The 19863-nt window shown below is 45.2% G+C and overlaps 1 protein-coding gene across 1 annotated transcript in view; it reads right to left on the bottom strand.

The window, feature by feature from the left end:
* ext1b (exostosin glycosyltransferase 1b) overlaps nucleotides 1-19863 on the bottom strand; it is a 143086-nt gene that overhangs the window by 41744 nt on the left and 81479 nt on the right. Inside the window, exons 2-3 of the mRNA XM_080787717.1 lie at nucleotides 5388-5481; nucleotides 309-416 (exon numbers count right to left, since the gene is read on the bottom strand). Coding sequence (XP_080643843.1) covers nucleotides 309-416; nucleotides 5388-5481 — 202 coding nt within the window. The remainder of the gene's footprint in view (nucleotides 1-308; nucleotides 417-5387; nucleotides 5482-19863) is intronic.

The following is a 19863-nucleotide window of genomic DNA, read 5'->3' as shown; positions in this document are numbered from 1 at the left end:
AAACGTGGGATTGGCAGTCTTGTCATTTGTCATTTGTCAGATATAATTTGAGTGATATAACTAGTACAGTTATAGTATACACAGCCGTTAAAAGGATATCTTTCCTCTTTTAAGATTTTACTAAAATAATTCGCAGCCATGTAAAACCATGAACAAAAACACTCAAAGTCAACAAAAGTAGAGTAATTTCTTTGATAGCAACACATTTAAATTGTTCCCTTTCGATGCCCCTTGGAGTTGTGCACTGTGTGTGTGTGTGTGTGTGTGTGTGTGTGTGTGTGTGTGTGTGTGCACGTGGCCTGTATTACCTGGAGCAGCAGTCTCTCGTCTCCGATGACAGCGGCCGTGTTCCAGTCGATGATCTCAGAGAAGGGCAGCTCCCAGCCATTACTCAGCATCACAGGCACACAGGCAGCCTACACACACACACACACACACACACACACACACACACACACACACACACACACACACACACACACACACACACACACACACACACACACACACACACACACACACACACACACACACTTTATTATTATTTAGTCACAATCTTCAGTTGATTTCATGTTCAGTATTAACATGTTGAACTTTCAAAATGTTTCCTAAATAGCAGAAGTAGCCCATCTATATAAGCTTGTAGATGGGCAATTTGCTACGTTTGTGCGACACTGTTGTTATGACAAAGCAGGGCATTCATTTACAAATAAAAATAAATAAAAAAGGAGATAAAAAGATTGTCAGTGATGATTTGCAGTGCAGAAATTTAAAAAAGAAATATTCCTTGTACTATACTGTTATGATGGTTGCTTATATCTAACCTTAATATTTTACCATCATTTAATTAAAGTACATTGTGTACTTTGTTTGGGCAACTTGAAAGCAAACTCCACATGCCCCAACATTTTATTTACCTGCCATAGTGTCAACCCCTTACCCCTTGTGGTTAGACTGGCATATTCGCAGATACCGATATGACAAATAACGATACTTTTCCAATACAGTATCGGGACATCTCTAATTAAAAGCATAACCACCACCACCTAGAATATTGCCTTGACTCCTGTTGCCTCGTCAATTACCGACTGATCCACAATTCCACGACAGCAGTTTGACACACAGTCACACAGAGCTGGGAGGCCACATCTAACCTAGTTCTGTTGAGGAGAACACCTTCGTAAACCTCGTTACACACTTGCCAATTATGAATGTATTCCTTCACGGCGTTCCCTTGAGACGCATGCGTGTACCCACACCACCAGCACATAAAACACAGCTTGACACGGAGATCAAAAAGAAGTGAGATCAAATATAATCCAGATATGCATAATACACGGGGGGGGGGGGGGGGGGGGATGGGTGGGGGAAACCCTAAAAATACAGAATTCTAAATAAGTACACCGTGAGCCTGATATTCTGATGCGCAGGGGCAAGATTATTCATTATCATTTAAATATTCATACGAGCAGTATTGTAAAATACAGATATACTGAATATAGAACAAAGAATAGTGTGTTTGTGTGGGACATATTACCAATGCTGAGAGAGTCCGTTTTTACAATATGTAATTTACAAAAATAAAACATTTTTTATTCTGCCCGTTTGCACAAAGGCTGTTCAGGTTTCAGAATAGGTCATTAGCATATTGTTGCTGTCGGGCAGAGATCTCCACATTTTAACTTTTTGTGACTGTTTTCATAAATTATCGCCGTATACTTATTGATCAAACATCGTCACACAAAAGCAACAGAAATAGCAGATCAACTCGAAATGTGGTGCGAAGCGACACGTTTTGAAGCGTTTGAAGGGTTTGACCAGAGCCAGGCCAGCATGGCAATCACCTCACACCAACGTCAACATATAGAACCAAATAATGCAGGAGACGAGGAGAGGTACCAGATTCTCTGTGACAGTGCTGCTGACATTGTTAACGTTGGCTCATGTGTTGTTGTTTTTTTCAACCTTTAGAATTGTTTTTATTCATTTCCATTTTCTTCAGAGAAGTTCAAGAACTACTGCTATTATCGCAATGTAACATTTATTATCAGAACACCTCTTGCCTTTGCCACGTGAATTCAGGACCTAACTCCCACGCTAAGGAAAAACAGTAAACGTTGTGTCGCTTGCTTCACACTTTCCCTTTCCACCTCTGCGAAACAGAACAACAACTAGTAGTTTCCAAGCCTTTGAAGCTGCATTTCCGTTTCTTTATGGTAGTTTCCATTATATAAACCTGCCTATAAACCTGCATAGCTTAAGAGTTGTGACTTTGTGGTGACTCGCAATTTTCCCTGAATGAAGGAATACGATGACAGGTTAACCTGCACTTGACCCACGTGTGTGGAGTGTGATTGACATCAAACATTGCTCAGTGATAACAGCCTGCCCTGCTTTCTTCACAGTCATTGGATAAAAGCCAGGTTTGAGAGGCAAAAAAAATGCCTATGCTGTCCAGGTTGTTTGCCTTTTGAAGACTAGGGCCAATCAAAATGCAGGACATCGTCTCAATATGTGGGACAGGGGATAAAAATGCGGTGAAGTCGCGCATAACTGTATAGTAATAACTGTATATGAAAAACACACAGTATACCGAAACACATTACAGTGACCTGCTAAATCCATAGTGTTAATTAATAATTTAACCACTTAAACCCTATGACAGTGCTTGTAGATCTGCTATATATTTTTAATTGCGCCAAGACAGGTAAACCAGTTTGAAAGTGGTTAACTTTAAAGAGTGTAAAAGTTGACCTTTAATCAATTCCTAATACTCCTTTGCGTAGAAAGGAGCCAGTTGAGGCGGTTTTTCATTGCCTAAAATCACATAAAGCCCACTATATTTTTGCATATTTCACAACTTCCCACAATTTCACAACAAGAAATCACGTAAAAACCTGCATATTTCGTCACAAAATCAAGGATTTTAGGCTGCATATTCGCAGATTCTAGCCTGCATAAGCATTAAGCAAGCATTTTTGCCTGCATTTTTTCTGGAGGATCTAGTTATGTGCACCTGTTGATATACGTGTATGCCAAGGTGTCAACCACTTAACCCATTCTGGGCGGGCACCCATTTTGGTGTTAGCACTATGTTATGCTTTAGCTATTGAAAAATAGCAGATCTACAAGCTCATAGCGCGCCACCGAGTGGCGCGCTACGAGCTTGTAGGTCTGCTATTTTTGAAAAATCGAAGAACGACTGACATTTTTTAGAATCTGATCTCAGGTCAGAATGGGTTCATCAGACCAGTGTGTGTGTCCAGTGGAAACCTCGTATGAATCTGATCTCAGGTCAGAATGGGTTAAACCCTACCGTACATACAGTACTTAATTGACTGGGATCCCCGTGGTCTGAGCTTAGCCCCCCTCCTTTTCTCCCTCTATACCAAAATGTTGTGACACACTGCAAGCTTGGATAGATCCGTAATTTTCTAGTTTGCCTATTGTGACTCTGTGAGCAACACGTCCAGGATAGGTGGTGCCAGGGTTCACGTGGCCAACTGCTTATCTAAGTATGGACTATTAGAGGCCAGATAGAAGGAACGATAAAGCAAAGCACGGAATGAGAAAAAATAAAGATGAAAAGATAAGGGGTAAGCTGACGTACAAAGATGAAAGGGACAAGGAGAGGAGCCAACGGTGACCTTTGCCAGACGGATGGAGGGATAAGAAAATAAATTGCGGGAACAGCTGGTGCATGCGTATGTGCGTATGTGTGACATAATGACCGTGCTGTCACTCCCAGGTCATAAAGGTGCCAACCGTCCCTCCCTGAGGCTGCTCTCTCACCATCTGACATACATCGTACTCATACAGTACCCCCCCCCTGTTTGATATGGATTAGGCCACGAAGCCACATTTAACCCATTTAGGCCTGACCTCAACATTTACTAAAAATATTCTAAATCCTCCAGTTTTCTGAAATAAATATTTTCACGATTTTTCAAAAATAGCAGACCTACAAGCTCGTAGCGCGCCACTCGGTGGTGCGCTATGAGCTTGTAGATCGGCTATTTTTCAATAGCTAAATTATAACAGAATGTTTAAAACACCAAAAGTCAAAATTGTCATTTTCTTTTTTTGAGGGACGCAAGCCCCTCCTGTGCCCACATTTGTGAGTTTGTGTGAATCATAGCGATGATTTTGATTGGCTGAGCATGGGAATTGAGATGATTTGATTGGCTGAGAAAAGCACGTATTGAGGATAAATAGTGAGGACAGAAAAGTGAAGACAGAAAAGTGAGGATGGAAAAGTGAGGACGCAAATTGTGATTGGCCAGAATGAGATGATTTATGATGATATTCACGGGTGTGATTGTTTTATTTATCTCTGGGACCCCACTGTTGTCACGTATAGAAATGTTCCATTCCATTTGTACATTTGGTTCCAGACTATCAATAGGTGGGACTGGGAGGGCCTCCGCTTCTCAACCGGACCCCACACGATGCAGTGGAAAAACAACAAACGTACAATGCCTGGCATACTGTAGTGTTATACATTCACTTGCACACACACACACACACACACACACACACACACACACACATACAGAGATTGCCTTCTCATGAGAAGGCAAATGTCTCTCTCTCTTTCTCTCTCCCCATTCATGCGCTCCAATATAAGTAGGTGGGTAGCATGAGTCTGACAGACATGTAAAGTGCAGAAAAGCAGAGAAGTGAGTTCTTGACAGTCATGGAGTAGAGGAGAGGATCTCCAGTTTCTCCACTCTCCATCGTGTATCGTCTGTGGTGGCTGGCAGAGAGAGGCTGGGGTGAAAGCTGGTAGTTAAGTGCACTCATGTAGGTGCACTCTGTGGACAGTAGTAGGCGGTGTGTAGGTGGAGAGGACACAGAGCCACAGCAGCACACTAATGCAGTGCAATCAGAGAGACGGGTGAGGCGAGAAGTGGGAGGTAAAGTGAGCTCCGTGTCAAGGGCAGAGAAAGGGTAGAATGTATGGCTGCTATGCAGGGAACATCACGCAGGAGTCAAACAAGTTTAGTGTTGACTTTGAACTGCTCGCACAACACAACACATGACAGAAACTGTAGATCATTCCATGTCAGTTCGGCGTTATCTTCTTTGACTGACAACTTACATTCAATGTTTTATCAGACAGAAATGCGAAAAACAGCAACAGAGGACAGTCAAACACTTGGTCCAAAAGGATAGCGCCTTGTATAGGAACATCAAATTATTTTTCCTCTACGCTATCCCTACCCTATAGGGAATTATATGGACATAGCATGGAAGCAGTTCGGAAGTTTAAGTTTGCTACTGTGGAAAATTATCATCCCTCCCCCAAAACTGTGTGCGTGTGCGTGCGTGTGTGTGTGTGTGTGTGTGTGTGTGTGTGTGTGTGTGTGTGTGCGTCTCCTCCTCACCTGCAGTGCCTCCAGGAATCGGAAGGAGCCCAGTCGTCTGCCACGGGGCACCAGACAGAAGGTGGAGTTATGAAGCATCTCCCTGTAGTCATACCTGCACGAGACACACAGAGAGAACATGTGAGTTCATCATGATCACACTAACACTCAGTGATTCTCAACCTCTCTCATCAACGGACTGATACGAACCAGAGCGAAACAGGGCAAAGGAACCCCCCCCCCCCCACACACACACACACACACACATACACCTTCGCCCTTGGCTCACACTCACACTATTATGCTCGAATTGAACCTTCCTAAACTTCAATTTGTTGTATATATACGAAACAAAACGTACTGTGATGTAGGTTGTTCACACAAAGTTCACCTAACTTTGCCATTACAGGGGAAACATGCACATAATTATGATAGTTATTACTCTTTGTTTGCTCTTTTTGGAACTGATTATTCTATCCCTTTGTTTGCCGTTTGATGTCATCTATGCTGCTGCATTGTCTGAAGGAAGCCGAAACCCGAAACACAAATAGGTTTTACTCTTATGTACCTGTACACAAGAATGTAACAATAAAGTACAACCTTGAACCTTGTTGTGGACTGATTTGCATTTAAGCCACAAACCCTTCACCCTTAACTTATTTTCAATTCTCTCTTGTCCTCCCTCCCTCCATCCTCCCCCAGTGAAATGAACCCATGCATACTCCACTCTTGTGAAGAGTGACATCTTCCCTCTCTCTTTACAAGGAAGCTCTTTACACACACACACACACACACACACACACACACACACACACACACACACACACACACACACACACACACACACACACACACACACACACACACACACACACACACACACACACACACACACACACACACACACACACACACACACACACACACACACACACACACACACACACACACACACACACACACACACACCTGTATCAAAGTCTCTGAGGTTGGTGCTTACTTGTGCCTTCACATCACCTGCACCTTGTCCAATTCACGGACAGACAACACACCCTTCCTCTCTCCTACAGGTATAGGTTAGCCCTCCATCTGTCCAGTGAGCTGAATCTTATTGCTCTCCAAACAGAATGATCAACCCTGCCTGGGGTAATGAGCTGAGAGTGACACCTGCTTCCACCACACAGCTGGCTCTGTGTGTCCACATGTATGCGTGTGTGTGTGGGTGTGTGTGTGTGTGAACACAGGTGCACGATAGCCCTTGTGTGACTTTGTTTGCAGTGTGTGTGTGCATATACGTCTACTGTACATCTGTGTTTGTTTTTATGTGTGTGTGTATGTGTGTGTGCACACGTGTGTGACGGGGAAGGACAGTCTAAACTCTAAAGTACCCATCTGTCCCTGTGTAATGACGTGTGCACTGTGCACGTGAGGCGGTGTGTGTGTGTGTAGTCTTTGAGGTACACAGATGGGGAAGGGGAGATATTAAGATATTTACCATATGAAAGAGACAGACACTAGGTTGCTTAAACCTTCAGTCATTTATGCTCTCTCTCTCTCTCTCTCTCTCTCTCTCTCTCTCTCTCTACACCCCCTCTCTCCCCCAGGCCTGACAAGTCTCCCCCCTTTTATCATCTTTCTCTGACTTTCTTTCATGTGCCCTCCGGTCTCTCGTTTTCCAGCTGCTTCTCGCAGATACATGCAGGAATGTGGACACGGAGATGTCACACACACACGCACAATACACATACAGTACATATTATACAAACACACACACACACACACGGTTAAGGGAGTGGCGAGGCAGAAAATCATTTCTCATTTAGCTCTATAGGAGATGAAGGTTACAGGACATGGATGGACACACACACACACACACACACACACACACACACACACACACACACACACACACACACAGCATGAGCATGCAGGCAACAGATGCAGCCACTCACATTGACATTCTGTCATCTAGCGATGGAGAGAAAGAAGCTGCCCGTATACAAGCCAATTTTCCTACACCAGCTGTTTGCCTGGACACTGTATGTGTGTATGTGTGTGTGTGTGTGTGTGTGTGTGTGTGTGTGTGTTCGTTACAGGCAACAGATGAACATCATGACAGTGAATATCAATTGTAGAGCAACAGGGCCAGGATTTAATACAAAACAGGCCTGCAACATGCCTGCGCGCTCCGAGCTTCTTCAGATTAGCATATACACAGAACAGCAGGGGTGGGCAACCCTTTCGGGCACATCATCACTTGGTCTTTTTTCCAAGGCTGACGTGATCACCCACACACTGAAAAACATCAATGCTTCTATGTCTTATTATGGGCTGTCGTCAACTAGAACAATACATAATCATTTCACCCATTTAGGCCTGACGTTAAAAAGAAAACTGTCTTCTAAATGTTGTTCTAAAATACATACGTTTCAATATTTCATGTCATGGACCCCAAAAAATATATGTAACGACCTCCATCTGAAAATATGTTGAAGCAAAGATTTGAGTTAAAAAAAAACGTTTGCTCTGAAAGAATATTTATTCAAAAAAATTGCACCACATTTTCACGATTTTTCAAAAATCTCAGGGTCAGGCTCAGGGTCACCCAGGCTCACCGTTGGCTCTTCTCCATTACAATAAGCTAGCAGCGAACCGTGCTGTGCCGTGTGCCACACACATAACAAGTTCTGGATGGGTTTCCATATACGCTACGGCTATAGGTTTCAGATAAGGTTGTCAGAGAACCTAAAAAGTATCCTGCTGAAGAGGTAGTGCTAACCCTATGAGTTCAGCTATTTGGGGGTTTTAATTAGTGTGTTTTTTTTGTTTTGTTTTTTGTTTTAGCTCCCTGGTTCTGGTTATAATGGAAATTTGAAACTTCACGGGCTCCGGAAAGTTCCGCTATAATGGAAGGTTCTGGGTTACCCTTCGCAGTGCAAAAGAGTCCATTATACTGTATGTCCACCTCGTCCCCTTCCCTCGCTGCTTTAGAACACTTAGCAGCAGGGTCAGGGTCACCGCGGGCCCATGCAGCTCACTCTGTTTCACTTCCACCTTGTCTTGTCTTTTCTCTCTCTGGCGTCTCCTGTGACTTGTTTCTCCTCTAACAAAAGCACACCACAATTCTGTTTGGACGACCTTGAGCCATGAGGAACCCACCACAGAGCCGTTTTCCATGTCCTCTGTGTGTGTGTGTGTGTGTGTGTGTGTGTGTGCGAGCGAGCACGCAGCTTTGTGTGTGCCTGTGTACTTTCTAGTGCCCTTATTATATGAAGGTGTGAGTGGAGTTTGTACCATTTGTACTGCCATTATCTGTGTGTGTGTGTGTGTGTGTGTGTGTGTGTGTGTGTGTGTGACTCACGGTCTGACTCTGCACTTGCTCTGGTAACCTGCACTCTGGTACACAGTAAGTGAGCACAATACTCTGAACTATTCTATCCATTTCCTTTCTTTCTTTTTGTACTATCTGTTTTGTCCTCTTTCTGTGTTTTTAGTTAGCACACTAATCAGACTGTATCTCTGAAACTGAAGAGATCATTAGGACTGATTGCTATCAACTGAGCCATCAACAGCTCATTTGAACTATTAGCTCCACCTACTTTTGTAGAAATTGTCTCTCCAGGCCTACATATAGGCCCCAGTTTCACAGACTCTCTGACTCACGGTCTGACTCTGCACTTGCTCTGGTAACCTGCACTCTGGTACACAGTAAGTGAGCACAATACTCCGAACCTATTCTATCCATTTCCTTTCTTTAGTTTTTTGAAAAATCACACAGGCTGACTGAATATAGCCTAGCGTCCAATCCAAAGACCCGGACATCCAGACACATCGAAGGAGGCCATCCTAGGGGTTCTGTATCAACTCGACCAACACTGCCCGCTCTCATCCAGGCCAGCTCGCTCATGTCCACCGGCTCCCTGGCTATCTGAAACTCTCAGATCTGAACGAACACCTCTAAGGGCAGCCGAAAGAAAGTGGCACAAGACAAAGCTACCAGATGACCTTTCCCACTTTCACTCACTCCTCTCTGCCTTCGCCCTCTCACTAACCACTGCTAAAACCTCTTTCTACCACACCAAAATCCAATCCTGTACTTCTAACCCCAGGAAGCTCTTCTCCACCTTCTCCTCCCTCCTTAAACCCCCTCCCCCCACTCAACCTGCATCCCTCACTGCTGAGGTTTTTGTCAACTACTTCGAGAAGAAGGTTGATGATATCAGCAGCTCCTTTCCTCCCCTCCCACATAAAGTGGCATCTGACTCAACCAACACTAACCCCAACATACCATGCATGTCCTCCTTCTCTCCTCTTTCCCCAGACGAGGTTCTACAATTAGTGACATCCTCTAGACCTACCACCTGTCCTCTTGACCCTGTCCCGTCTCCAATCTTCCAGACCATCGCACCTGATCTGCTCCCCTTCATCACCTCCATCATCAACACCTCAGTAACCTCAGGCTGTGTCCCATCTGCCCTCAAGTCAGCCAGAGTAACACCACTCCTCAAGAAACCAACTCTTGACCCCTCAGATGTCAAGAACTACAGACCGGTATCACTCCTTTCATTTATTTCTAAAACCATTGAACGTGTTGTCTCCAACCAGCTCTCTCTCCATCTCTCACAGCACAACCTGCTGGATCCCAACCAGTCCGGATTTAAGAAGGCCCACTCCACAGAAACTGCCCTGCTGGCAGTCACAGAAGCACTACATGCTGCCCAAGCTGCTTCCCACTCTGCAGTACTGATCCTCCTAGACCTATCGGCAGCATTTGACACAGTGAACCACCAGCTGCTCCTAGACACCCTAGCGGATCTAGGCATCGGTGGAACGGCACTAAAGTGGTTCTCTTCCTACCTCACCGACCGGACCTACCAGGTTTCCTGGAAAGGTCTGTTATCATCCCCCCGAACCCTCCAAACTGGGGTCCCACAGGGATCGGTTCTTGGTCCCCTCCTTTTCTCACTGTACACTAAATCCCTTGGCACTATCATCTCTGCTCACAATATATCCTATCACTGCTACGCCGATGACACACAACTGTTTCTATCCTTCCCCCCCTCTGCCACTCAGGTGGAAGAGCGCATCACCGCATGCCTGGCTGACATCTCACAGTGGATGTCCTCCAACCACCTCAAACTGAACCCAGACAAGACTGAGCTTCTCTTCTTCCCAGCTAAGTCCTGCCCTATGCGGGAGCTAACTATCTCCATAGACAACGCCCTGGTAACGTCTGTCCCAACAGCCAGGAATCTTGGTGTTGTCCTGGACAGTCAGCTCTCGTTCAAAACTCACATCACAGCTGTCACTCGATCCTGTAGGTTCACACTCTATAACATACGACGAATTAGACCGTTCCTCACCCAGGAATCAGCCCAGCTCCTAATCCAGACAACAGTCTTGTCAAAACTTGACTATTGTAACTCCCTCCTTACTGGCCTACCAGCATGTGCACTTAAGCCTCTCCAGCTGATCCAAAATGCTGCAGCTCGCTTGGTCTTCAACCAGCCAAAATTCTCACATGTCTCCCCCCTGCTCCGCTCCCTCCACTGGCTCCCGGTCGCTGCCCGCACAGAATACAAAACCCTGATGCTGGCATTCAAAGCAACCAAAGGTATGGCTCCCCCATATCTTGCAAGTATGATCGAACCCTACAAACCCTCCCGCTCACTCAGATCAGCCAACGCAGGGAAGCTGGAAGTACCCTCACTAAAAACGCCGGGACAACGCTCCACACGTCCCAAACTCTTCTCCCTTCTGGCTCCAAAACTGTGGAATGCACTTCCCATTGCAGTCAGAACTGCAGCATCACTCCCAATCTTCCGCCGCAGTCTGAAAACCCACCTTTTCAGACTCCATCATGGCCCATAGCACTTACCCCACCCCCTTAGATAGCAATTCTAGTAGTCATAGCACGTCATAGTACATATGTGTAGCATAGTAGTATAGATGTATAGCTTATATGTATAGTTTCATTATAGATATTCCACTGTTACTTTCTTAGCTACGCATGTTTCATGATAAATGTCTTTATGTGATGTATTCCCATGCTTTTGTTCTTGCTTAATGTAAGTCGCTCTGGATTAAGAGCGTCTGCTAAATGCCTAAATTGTAAATTGTAAATTGTGTGTGTGTGTGTGTGTTTGTGTGGCACTGCGTGCATGCATGCTCCTCTGAGAGCATGAAGGACAGGATAAACACACTGTATGTACACCAATGGACCTAGTAGATTAACTTAAATACATTTTGGAGTGCAATAAAATATAAAGGGCATATTAGGAATGTTTAATTAACAGCACATTGGAGAAGTGTGCATTGTCATACGCTATGTCGGCGTGGGGGGGTAAACCTTGCAGTGCGAACTGAGCCCTGCACCTGAACTGAGCGGTGCAACTATACTTTTAATGTTACCAAATTACCTGCCGGGCCGTCAGGTATTTTGGTGCCGTTAGGTGCACCCAGCGGACGCCCTGCCCCTGCCTGGTGTCCCTCCCTCCCCGCGGACAAAGCTCTAGCGTGACGACAGCCATGGCTGAGTGTCTTCCAGTGAGCAAAATAGAAAAGAGATCCAATTTACTGCCTTTATGAGACTATTGTCACATTAGCTTCCTGAGTATCTTTTGCTCTCCCTCTGACTCTACCTCTCTCGCTCACACCTTTGTCTCTCTTTCTCCTTTGTGTGTGTAACTGTGTGTGTGTGTAACTGTGTGTGTGTGTGTGTGTGTGTGTGTGTGTGTGTGGGGTGTGCGGTGTGCGCGTGTGCATGTGTGTGTGTGTGTGTGTGTGTGTCAGATGTGCAAATGTGTTTTCTCACACAATTTGGAGTGTATACAATGTGTTGCTTGTGCGTAGCTGCACATGTGTTTGTGTGTGTGTTTGTGTGTATCACAGGATGAGATGCACTGCAGTCAGAGTGTGTGTGTGTGTGTGTGTGTGTAGCCCTGTGGCTGGATGGATGGATTAGCAAGCACAATGCAAGGAGCTGAAAATAACACCACACACTGGGAGCTCAGAACACAACCCAATCTACACGCACACACTCACATACACACACAGCTCAGAACTCAACCCGATCCAGACGCACGCACGCCACAAATGCACACACACACGGAGCTCAGAACACACCTGGGAGACACGCACACGCACACAGTTAGTTTAGCTCTGAGAGAATGCAAAAATGGATCCTCCGAGGGGTCATGCAAAGTGCTTACTTAACTGCTTACGCCCTGTATACTTCATTGTATCCTAGCAATTCATTGTATCCTAGCATGTATATTGTGTATTCTCTGTGTTTTTGCTATTTTGAAAATTTGGGAACTATATGAAGTATAACCATATTATTACAAAAGAAAGTACACCTGTGAGAACTGAGCGATGCAGGCTGTGTGTGTGTGTGTGTGTGTGTGTGTGTGTGTGTGTGTGTGCGCGTGTGCTGTGCTATTGTTGTAGCTAGTGGTCAGGGTGAAGCTCAACAGCTGTACTGTAGCTCTTTAGGCTGCTCAACAGTGCCACTTTAGATCACCCAGTGGTATTGCAGCTGTCCGTACTCAAACAGACATACATACTTAGACACATACCGGTACAGGACATACATGCATAGGGACACACAAACCCCTTCATTGGAGACGGTGTGTAGCGCTCCAAAATGATCTGATCAGCTATAGTTTGACGACTTTCAAATCAATGTACGGTAGAATAGACAATCAGACACGCATTCTACATCAATGCATTGTAGATCAATGGAGGTGTCCGTAATGCCAGCGATCACTTCAGGGTGTCCGAGTGTCTGGTCATAAACTATAGAACATATAATTGAATAAATAAAACAATGAAAGGCGCAGGCGTTTGGAGAGGAGAGGTTTCTGCCCCAACAGCGGCGATATGTCGACAATTAGGAATATATTGTATTGGTGCCTGACAGAGTAGCAGATGTGCAGTCCAAGCACAGTAGGTCTGTGGTTATTGGTTAACCCATTCTGACCGGGAACCCGTTTTGGTGTTTAGCATCATGTCATGCTTTAGCTATTGAAAAATAGCAGATCTACAAGCTCATAGCGCGCCACCGAGTGGCGCGCTACGAGCTTGTAGGTCTGCTATTTTAGAAAAATCGAAGAACGACTGACATTTTTTAGAATCTGATCCCAGGTCAGAATGGATTCATCAGACCCAGTGTGTGTCCAGTGGAAACCTCGTATGAATCTGATCTCAGGTCAGAATGGGTTAATGCATGATTCATAAACATACTGACTGAGGGAAATGTTCAAAAACCAATCTTCAAGGTTACAATTAAAACGCATCATCATCATCACGCACAACTCCAATAATCGCCCATTTCCGGCACTTACTGTACGTCATACAATGAAGGATAGGATAAACCGAGCTTTGGAATGGAGCATATATCAATTCTCCTTACGTGTGATGGTTGTAATGGGGGAGTGAGGTGTATCAACATACTGTGTGTGTGTGTGTGTGTGTGTGTGGGGGGGGGTTGTGTGACAATGATAATGTCGTGTGCAGTGTGCACACATGCGTACAGCGATAAATAGGAGAGCAGACAGAACAGTCACTGGGCTGTGACTGAACTGTGTGTGTGTGTGTGTGTGTGTGTGTGTGTGTACCCTTGCCTCCTTAACTCTAGCCCTCTACTTCCCACTTATTTGCCCTGTGGCTGTACACTCTGTTACCCCTGTGAGTGTGCACCGCACGAGTGTGTGTGTGTGTGTCTGTGTGTGTGCGTGTGTGTGTGCGTGTGTGTGTCCATTTCATTCCTGTCTTCACCCCTCTCTCTCTCTCTCTCTCTCATCACGGCTGCCTGCCGTACGTGCTCCACAACTAATTCATTAGCCTAATTAGCACTCATTAGCCAGCTTATGCTACTTCCAATTAGCATCCTACGTAGCATAGAATAACTCAGAGGTCTGCCTTGCCCAAACAAACAGGCTCACTGCGCACAATCCCATGACGGCCCTGAGGTCCAGTGTGGGAAAATCTGATTACACTCACTTACAGACTTTAACCAAGTTTATAAAGTTTCCATATAGTCATTCGGGTTCTCTGTTGAGACCGAACCCGAGAATTCACCAGACCTAGTCTCGCACTGCCAGACCGTTTTTCAAAATTTAAAATGCTTCCGTCATACAGTCTGGAGCACGGAAGCTCTATCATCAGCAAGCGATGAAGCGGAAGTGAAGCCTCCTCCCCAATTTGTTTCGGCGTTTCGCGCAAATTCATCCAAATATAAATCGAAATCATCTAAGCATTTATAGCTTGCTGTTTAGCAGAAAAAGAACAAAAAATGTAAAGATATTTTAAAATATATTTTCGTGAACGGAAATGACAAACAGATGACTCTGTTCAGGAGGTGTAGTTCCAGACTCTATATAGCATTCAGAGATTGTGGAATAGTTGTCTGGTGAGACTAGGGCTGGCCTGCAGTTGAATGCCATTGACCTGCTGGGCAATATGGGCAGAAATATTTTTGACCATAATATAACATTTATTTAGATTTTTTTTTTACAAGTTCACAACACTTTATAATGTAATTCCTCTATATTGACATTTTATGATATTGTGGGGGTGGGAGTGGCTCAAGGGGTAGAGTGGTCGGTAGAACAGCCAGATGGTTCGATCCCGGGCTACCCCAGAGTTAGTGTCAAAGTGTTATCGAGCAAGACTCTGAATCCATGTGCAGGTTGGTGGCTCACATGGTTACCTCTGCCATCGGTGAATGCATTTGTGTGTGAATGGGTGAATGTAATGCACAATCTATGTAAAGCGCTTTGGCTAAAGGCTGAAGTGGTTACTACATGTTTTGTAATACGCTAATAATTAAAATCTACAAAGTAATTACTAGTAACTAAAGTTTTCAAATACATTTAGTGGAGTGAAAGTACAATATTTGGATCCGAGATGTAGTGGAGTGTATCTTTACTTGAGTATTGGAAATAATGTTCTATATATAAGTAAAGTACACCTCAAAATTGTAGTACAGTACAGTACAGTACAGTGCATTTACTTTTAGATGAGTCTAGTGAATCTCTCGACGTCTGTCTCTGCCTGTTCTCTCTCACACACGCGCACGCACACACACACACACGCAAACAACCAATAGAGAACTGCAACGAGTGACAAGATAATGCACTACATGATTTTCCCTGGAAGGCCCAGCAGTATAAAGTCAAAATATTAACGAACGGCCTGGAAAGCTAATTTGGCAAATCGTACGCGGGCTACAGAAGTTGGGGAAATTTCGGAGGCGCTTTAATACACTGGTTTGCATATACTTGTAGCAAAACTCCCATTACCATTCAAATGAGGGCTCTTCAGAGTGGCAGGAGGCCCGAGCATAGCTGCGGGGGACGGGAGACAGCAACACCACATGTACATGATAGCACACACATTCCAATTAGATTTGGATGAGAGCACACACACACACACACACACACACACACACCTGGATCAGTGAGTCAAGTGAGTTGCATATTTTACCTGCAGCTACTCTCTTCTCTCCCGGCCATTCCCCATGCAGCACCTCACATGTGCGAGCCTGAATATTTAAACAAATGCCTGTATAACAGCCGTCCTGCCTCCCGCGACACTAACTCACAGTGACGGCTTTATCCTCCAAATCTTTTCAATTTGTCCTCTTGTATTTTTCCCAGTGCCAACAGATGGAGGCCATTTTTCAGTTACATTTAGTGTCTGCGCGGAAAAGTCGCAAATCACACACACACACACACACACACACGTACGGACATGCGTGCTCCCGGCCGTGCACACACACGCTCGCTCAAATCTCCAGAGGACATCAGTTGACTACTCTGAGGTAAATTTTGAACTTGACAACCTCGACTACTTCACATGGGTGTTTAAGAATATGCCCTTTTTCAAGGACACACACGCACGCACGTGCGCACGCACACACACACACACACACACACACACAGTAAGTACAGGCACTCTCACACAGTGCAGACACACCACATGCACTAACTCGCGTGCGCACACACCCACACACACACACACAAGCGCGCGCCCGCACACATGTAAGCACGCATGCACGTACAGACTTCAGCCGCTGATTGGTGGCTCTGACATAGCCTGAAGATGAGGTTCTGGATGCTGGCTGGAGACCAGCTGTTCCTCACTGCAGTTCTGCACTCCACTTCCAGATGGCCCTCGGGACATCTCACACTCTGTGTGTGTGTGTGTGTGTGTGTGTGTGTGTGTGTGTGTGTGTGTGTGTGTGCGTGCGAGACAGTCTCTCGGATTCAGACATGTCAGCACACATGCCATGCTGCGGCCCCTTTTTAAAAATCTGACACATTTTGTCATCAGAGCTGCAGGAATGAGGCATAAGAGGAGCAGAGAGAGAGGCCACAATTATACCCTGCAGTGAGTTGTTCTTTTATCTGACACGCCAAACGGTACAGTACAGTACAGTACAGTACAGTACAGCACACACACACACACACACACACACACACACACACACACACACACACACACACACACACACACACACACACACACACACACACACACACACACACACACACACACACACACACACACACACACACACACACACACACACACACACACACACACACACACACACACACAGGAACTTGAGCTCTTTGGAAATAAAAATGATTTAGGAACACACGCACAAACACACACACACACACACACAAGTACATACTTAAGTCTAGTACTAGCACTGCGGGCTAATTGAAAGTAATCTGTGATTTCAATCTGTGATTGAAACATTGAAGTCAATTAATTCCAACATCTTATTTGGCCAGCTGTTTATAGGTTTATTCAGAGAATGAATAGTGGCATTTTGAGTATCCAACATCTCTACCGCAATGAATGGATCGGTACAATAATGTTTTGAGCCATGGTGACTGAGACTACATGTGGTTTTCAGGTGCTGTTTCGAAAGATTCAAGAGTATCGTCAGAAAAGTAAATGGAAATTCAAGTCATGTACACTTGTCTTCTTACCGTTACAAGGGTTAATATTTAATAACCACAACTCTGTGCAACATGCACACCTCCCCGTCCACCAGGCTCACAGACATAATACAATCACAGACACGATTACATATTCCCAAAGATATACGGCCCGGTAAGAATGGGCAACAGCCAACAACAATGGAAACATTTTTCCTAATTTTACTCAAATTAAATCAGCAATAATCAACAGTGTCCCATGAGCACCTCCACTCAACTATCTCTACGCATCCACCCCCTCTGCCCATAGCATTCACACAGCATCCGCCCCCTCTTTCCATAGCATTTACCCTGCATCCACCCAGCATCCATCTTCACAGCATCCACCTCCTCTCCCCAGCATCCACCCAGGCTCAGCTGTGACACATTACCAAACGTCCCCATCTGCTTGAAAAAGTCCCATCCCCTTTTCCACCAATAGGTGACCGAAGACTTAATCGGGTCTAATTTCTTATCCATCTATCAATCTTCTAACATATTCTAATGTATTCTGCCTGAACGGCGAAACTAAGCCAAAAATATAAACTAAAGCCCTCTCTCCCCGAGTCCCCACACATGCCATCTGGGTCCCATCTGAAGAACGTCACCAAAAGCCATCAGCCACGCCGCCATAAATACAATTTTAAACTGACGGCTAAATAGTAAACAGTGAAACACACACGGCAGAGGGAGTCTCACACACTCACCTTGAATGCATAACTCAAGGCGTCAACCCCCTTACAAACGTAATATAGACTTATTTCCGACTGAAGGCCAGGCTTTCTAAAATTCCTTCATGGCTTTTGAATGGCTGTCATTTAAAGGGTAATCGGTAAACCTTGAGCTCAGGTTAAAAACAACTATAAGGTCTATCTACAGCTACCATAACCAATAGCCGAGTATGGAGTGTGTTCCGTGTCTGTCCTTGTTGCTGCTGCTGTGATGACACCTACATTTCCCTCCGGGGATCAATAAAGGTTTGGTTTATCTTATCGCTTCCCTGAAAGCTGTCTAGACCAGGCACAGCACTGACGCACACACAACAACATGATATAATAAATGAAGTCTATACCATGGCCATGGAGAGCATTAAACGTTGGTAAGTGACCGTGGTACAAGTGGGGTAATCCACTTCGTGACGGGGGTTAATTAGCCTCTGTCGTGTGGTATTTTCTGATAAGGACATGGTGAATGGTAAACAGTGCATTTATATAGCGCTTTTATCCGAAGAGCGCTTTACATAGATTGTGCATTACATTCACCAATTCACACACACACACACACACACACACACACCGATGGTGGAGGAAACAATGCAAACGAAGGCTCCAACCTTCACATCGGGAGCAATTAGGGGTTCAGAGTCTTGCTCAAGGACATTTCGACACTAACTGTGGGGGAGCCTGGGATCGAACTGGCCGCTCTACCCCTGAGCCACTGCCAGCCACATGGTTCCTCCCCCCCTCTCTCTCTCTCTCTCTCTCTCTCTCTCTCTCTCTCTCTCGCAGTAACACTCCCTCTCACATACTACCGAGCTGATTGCAACTCTTGACATTGCACTGTCTTCCAATCGAGGCTACTACACACTGCACATATCAAATGACACTGGAAAGGAGTATGACATGTGCATGTGTGCGTGGGGGGAGAGGGGGGGGGGGGGTACAGCTGTCAGTCAGTCCAGAGAGGCAAGCGAAGCGATCCACTGCCCAGCAGGTTCATCAAACCCATGTGTCAGTCACCCCACAATATCACATTGATTGGCTGTCGGCACCCTGGGTGTCTGTCTGTCTGTCTGTCTGTCTGTCTGTCTGTCTGTCTGTCTGTGTGTGTGTGTGTGTGTGTGTGTGTGTGTGTGTGTGTGTGTGTGTGTGTGTCAGTCAGTCAGTGACTGTGAGAGAGAAAGAGATAGAGTGCGTGAGTGAAAGACAGTTCGCGAGAGGGGGTATAATTGGTCTAGAGAGAAATATCAATGGGAGTGGTATATAAAGGACAAGGAAAAGAATAGGAGTAGCGATATAGTCCAGCAATTCAGGGATTCAAGCCAACAAGGAATATTAAACGTTGAAAGTTGTGAGGGATCTAGACCTTTGACCATTTCCAACACCTGTTGGTTGCCAGTGACAGGTTTTATGATTATCGGACAGAGGCTCATTCATTCAGTTACACAACCAAATCTGTGCCAGTCCATGCGTGCCCTTATTTGCCGTCATCCACCCCTACTACTACTGTTTTTAGGATTGATTTTAAAATTATTTTACTTGTGTATAAAGCTCTCAATGGTCTCGCACCTTAATTCCTACCTACATGACTGCCTGCCTAAATATGTCCCAAACCGCCCCCTAAGGTCTTCCACTGCTGGCCTGCTCGCTTTGCCAAAAAAAATGGCAACAAAAAAATACGGGGAAGCAGCTTTTTGCTTCTACGGGCCGTCGGCATGGAACAAGCTCCCACTGTACCTTCGTCAGGCAGCATCTGTAGACATTTTTAAAGCACAGCTCAAG

Source organism: Protomyctophum bolini (assembly GCF_963924005.1).
Source record: "Protomyctophum bolini genome assembly, chromosome: 17".
Classification (NCBI taxonomy): domain Eukaryota; kingdom Metazoa; phylum Chordata; class Actinopteri; order Myctophiformes; family Myctophidae; genus Protomyctophum; species Protomyctophum bolini.
The sequence above is the reverse complement of the archived record's forward strand: the minus strand, read 5'-3'. Positions and strand labels throughout refer to the sequence as shown.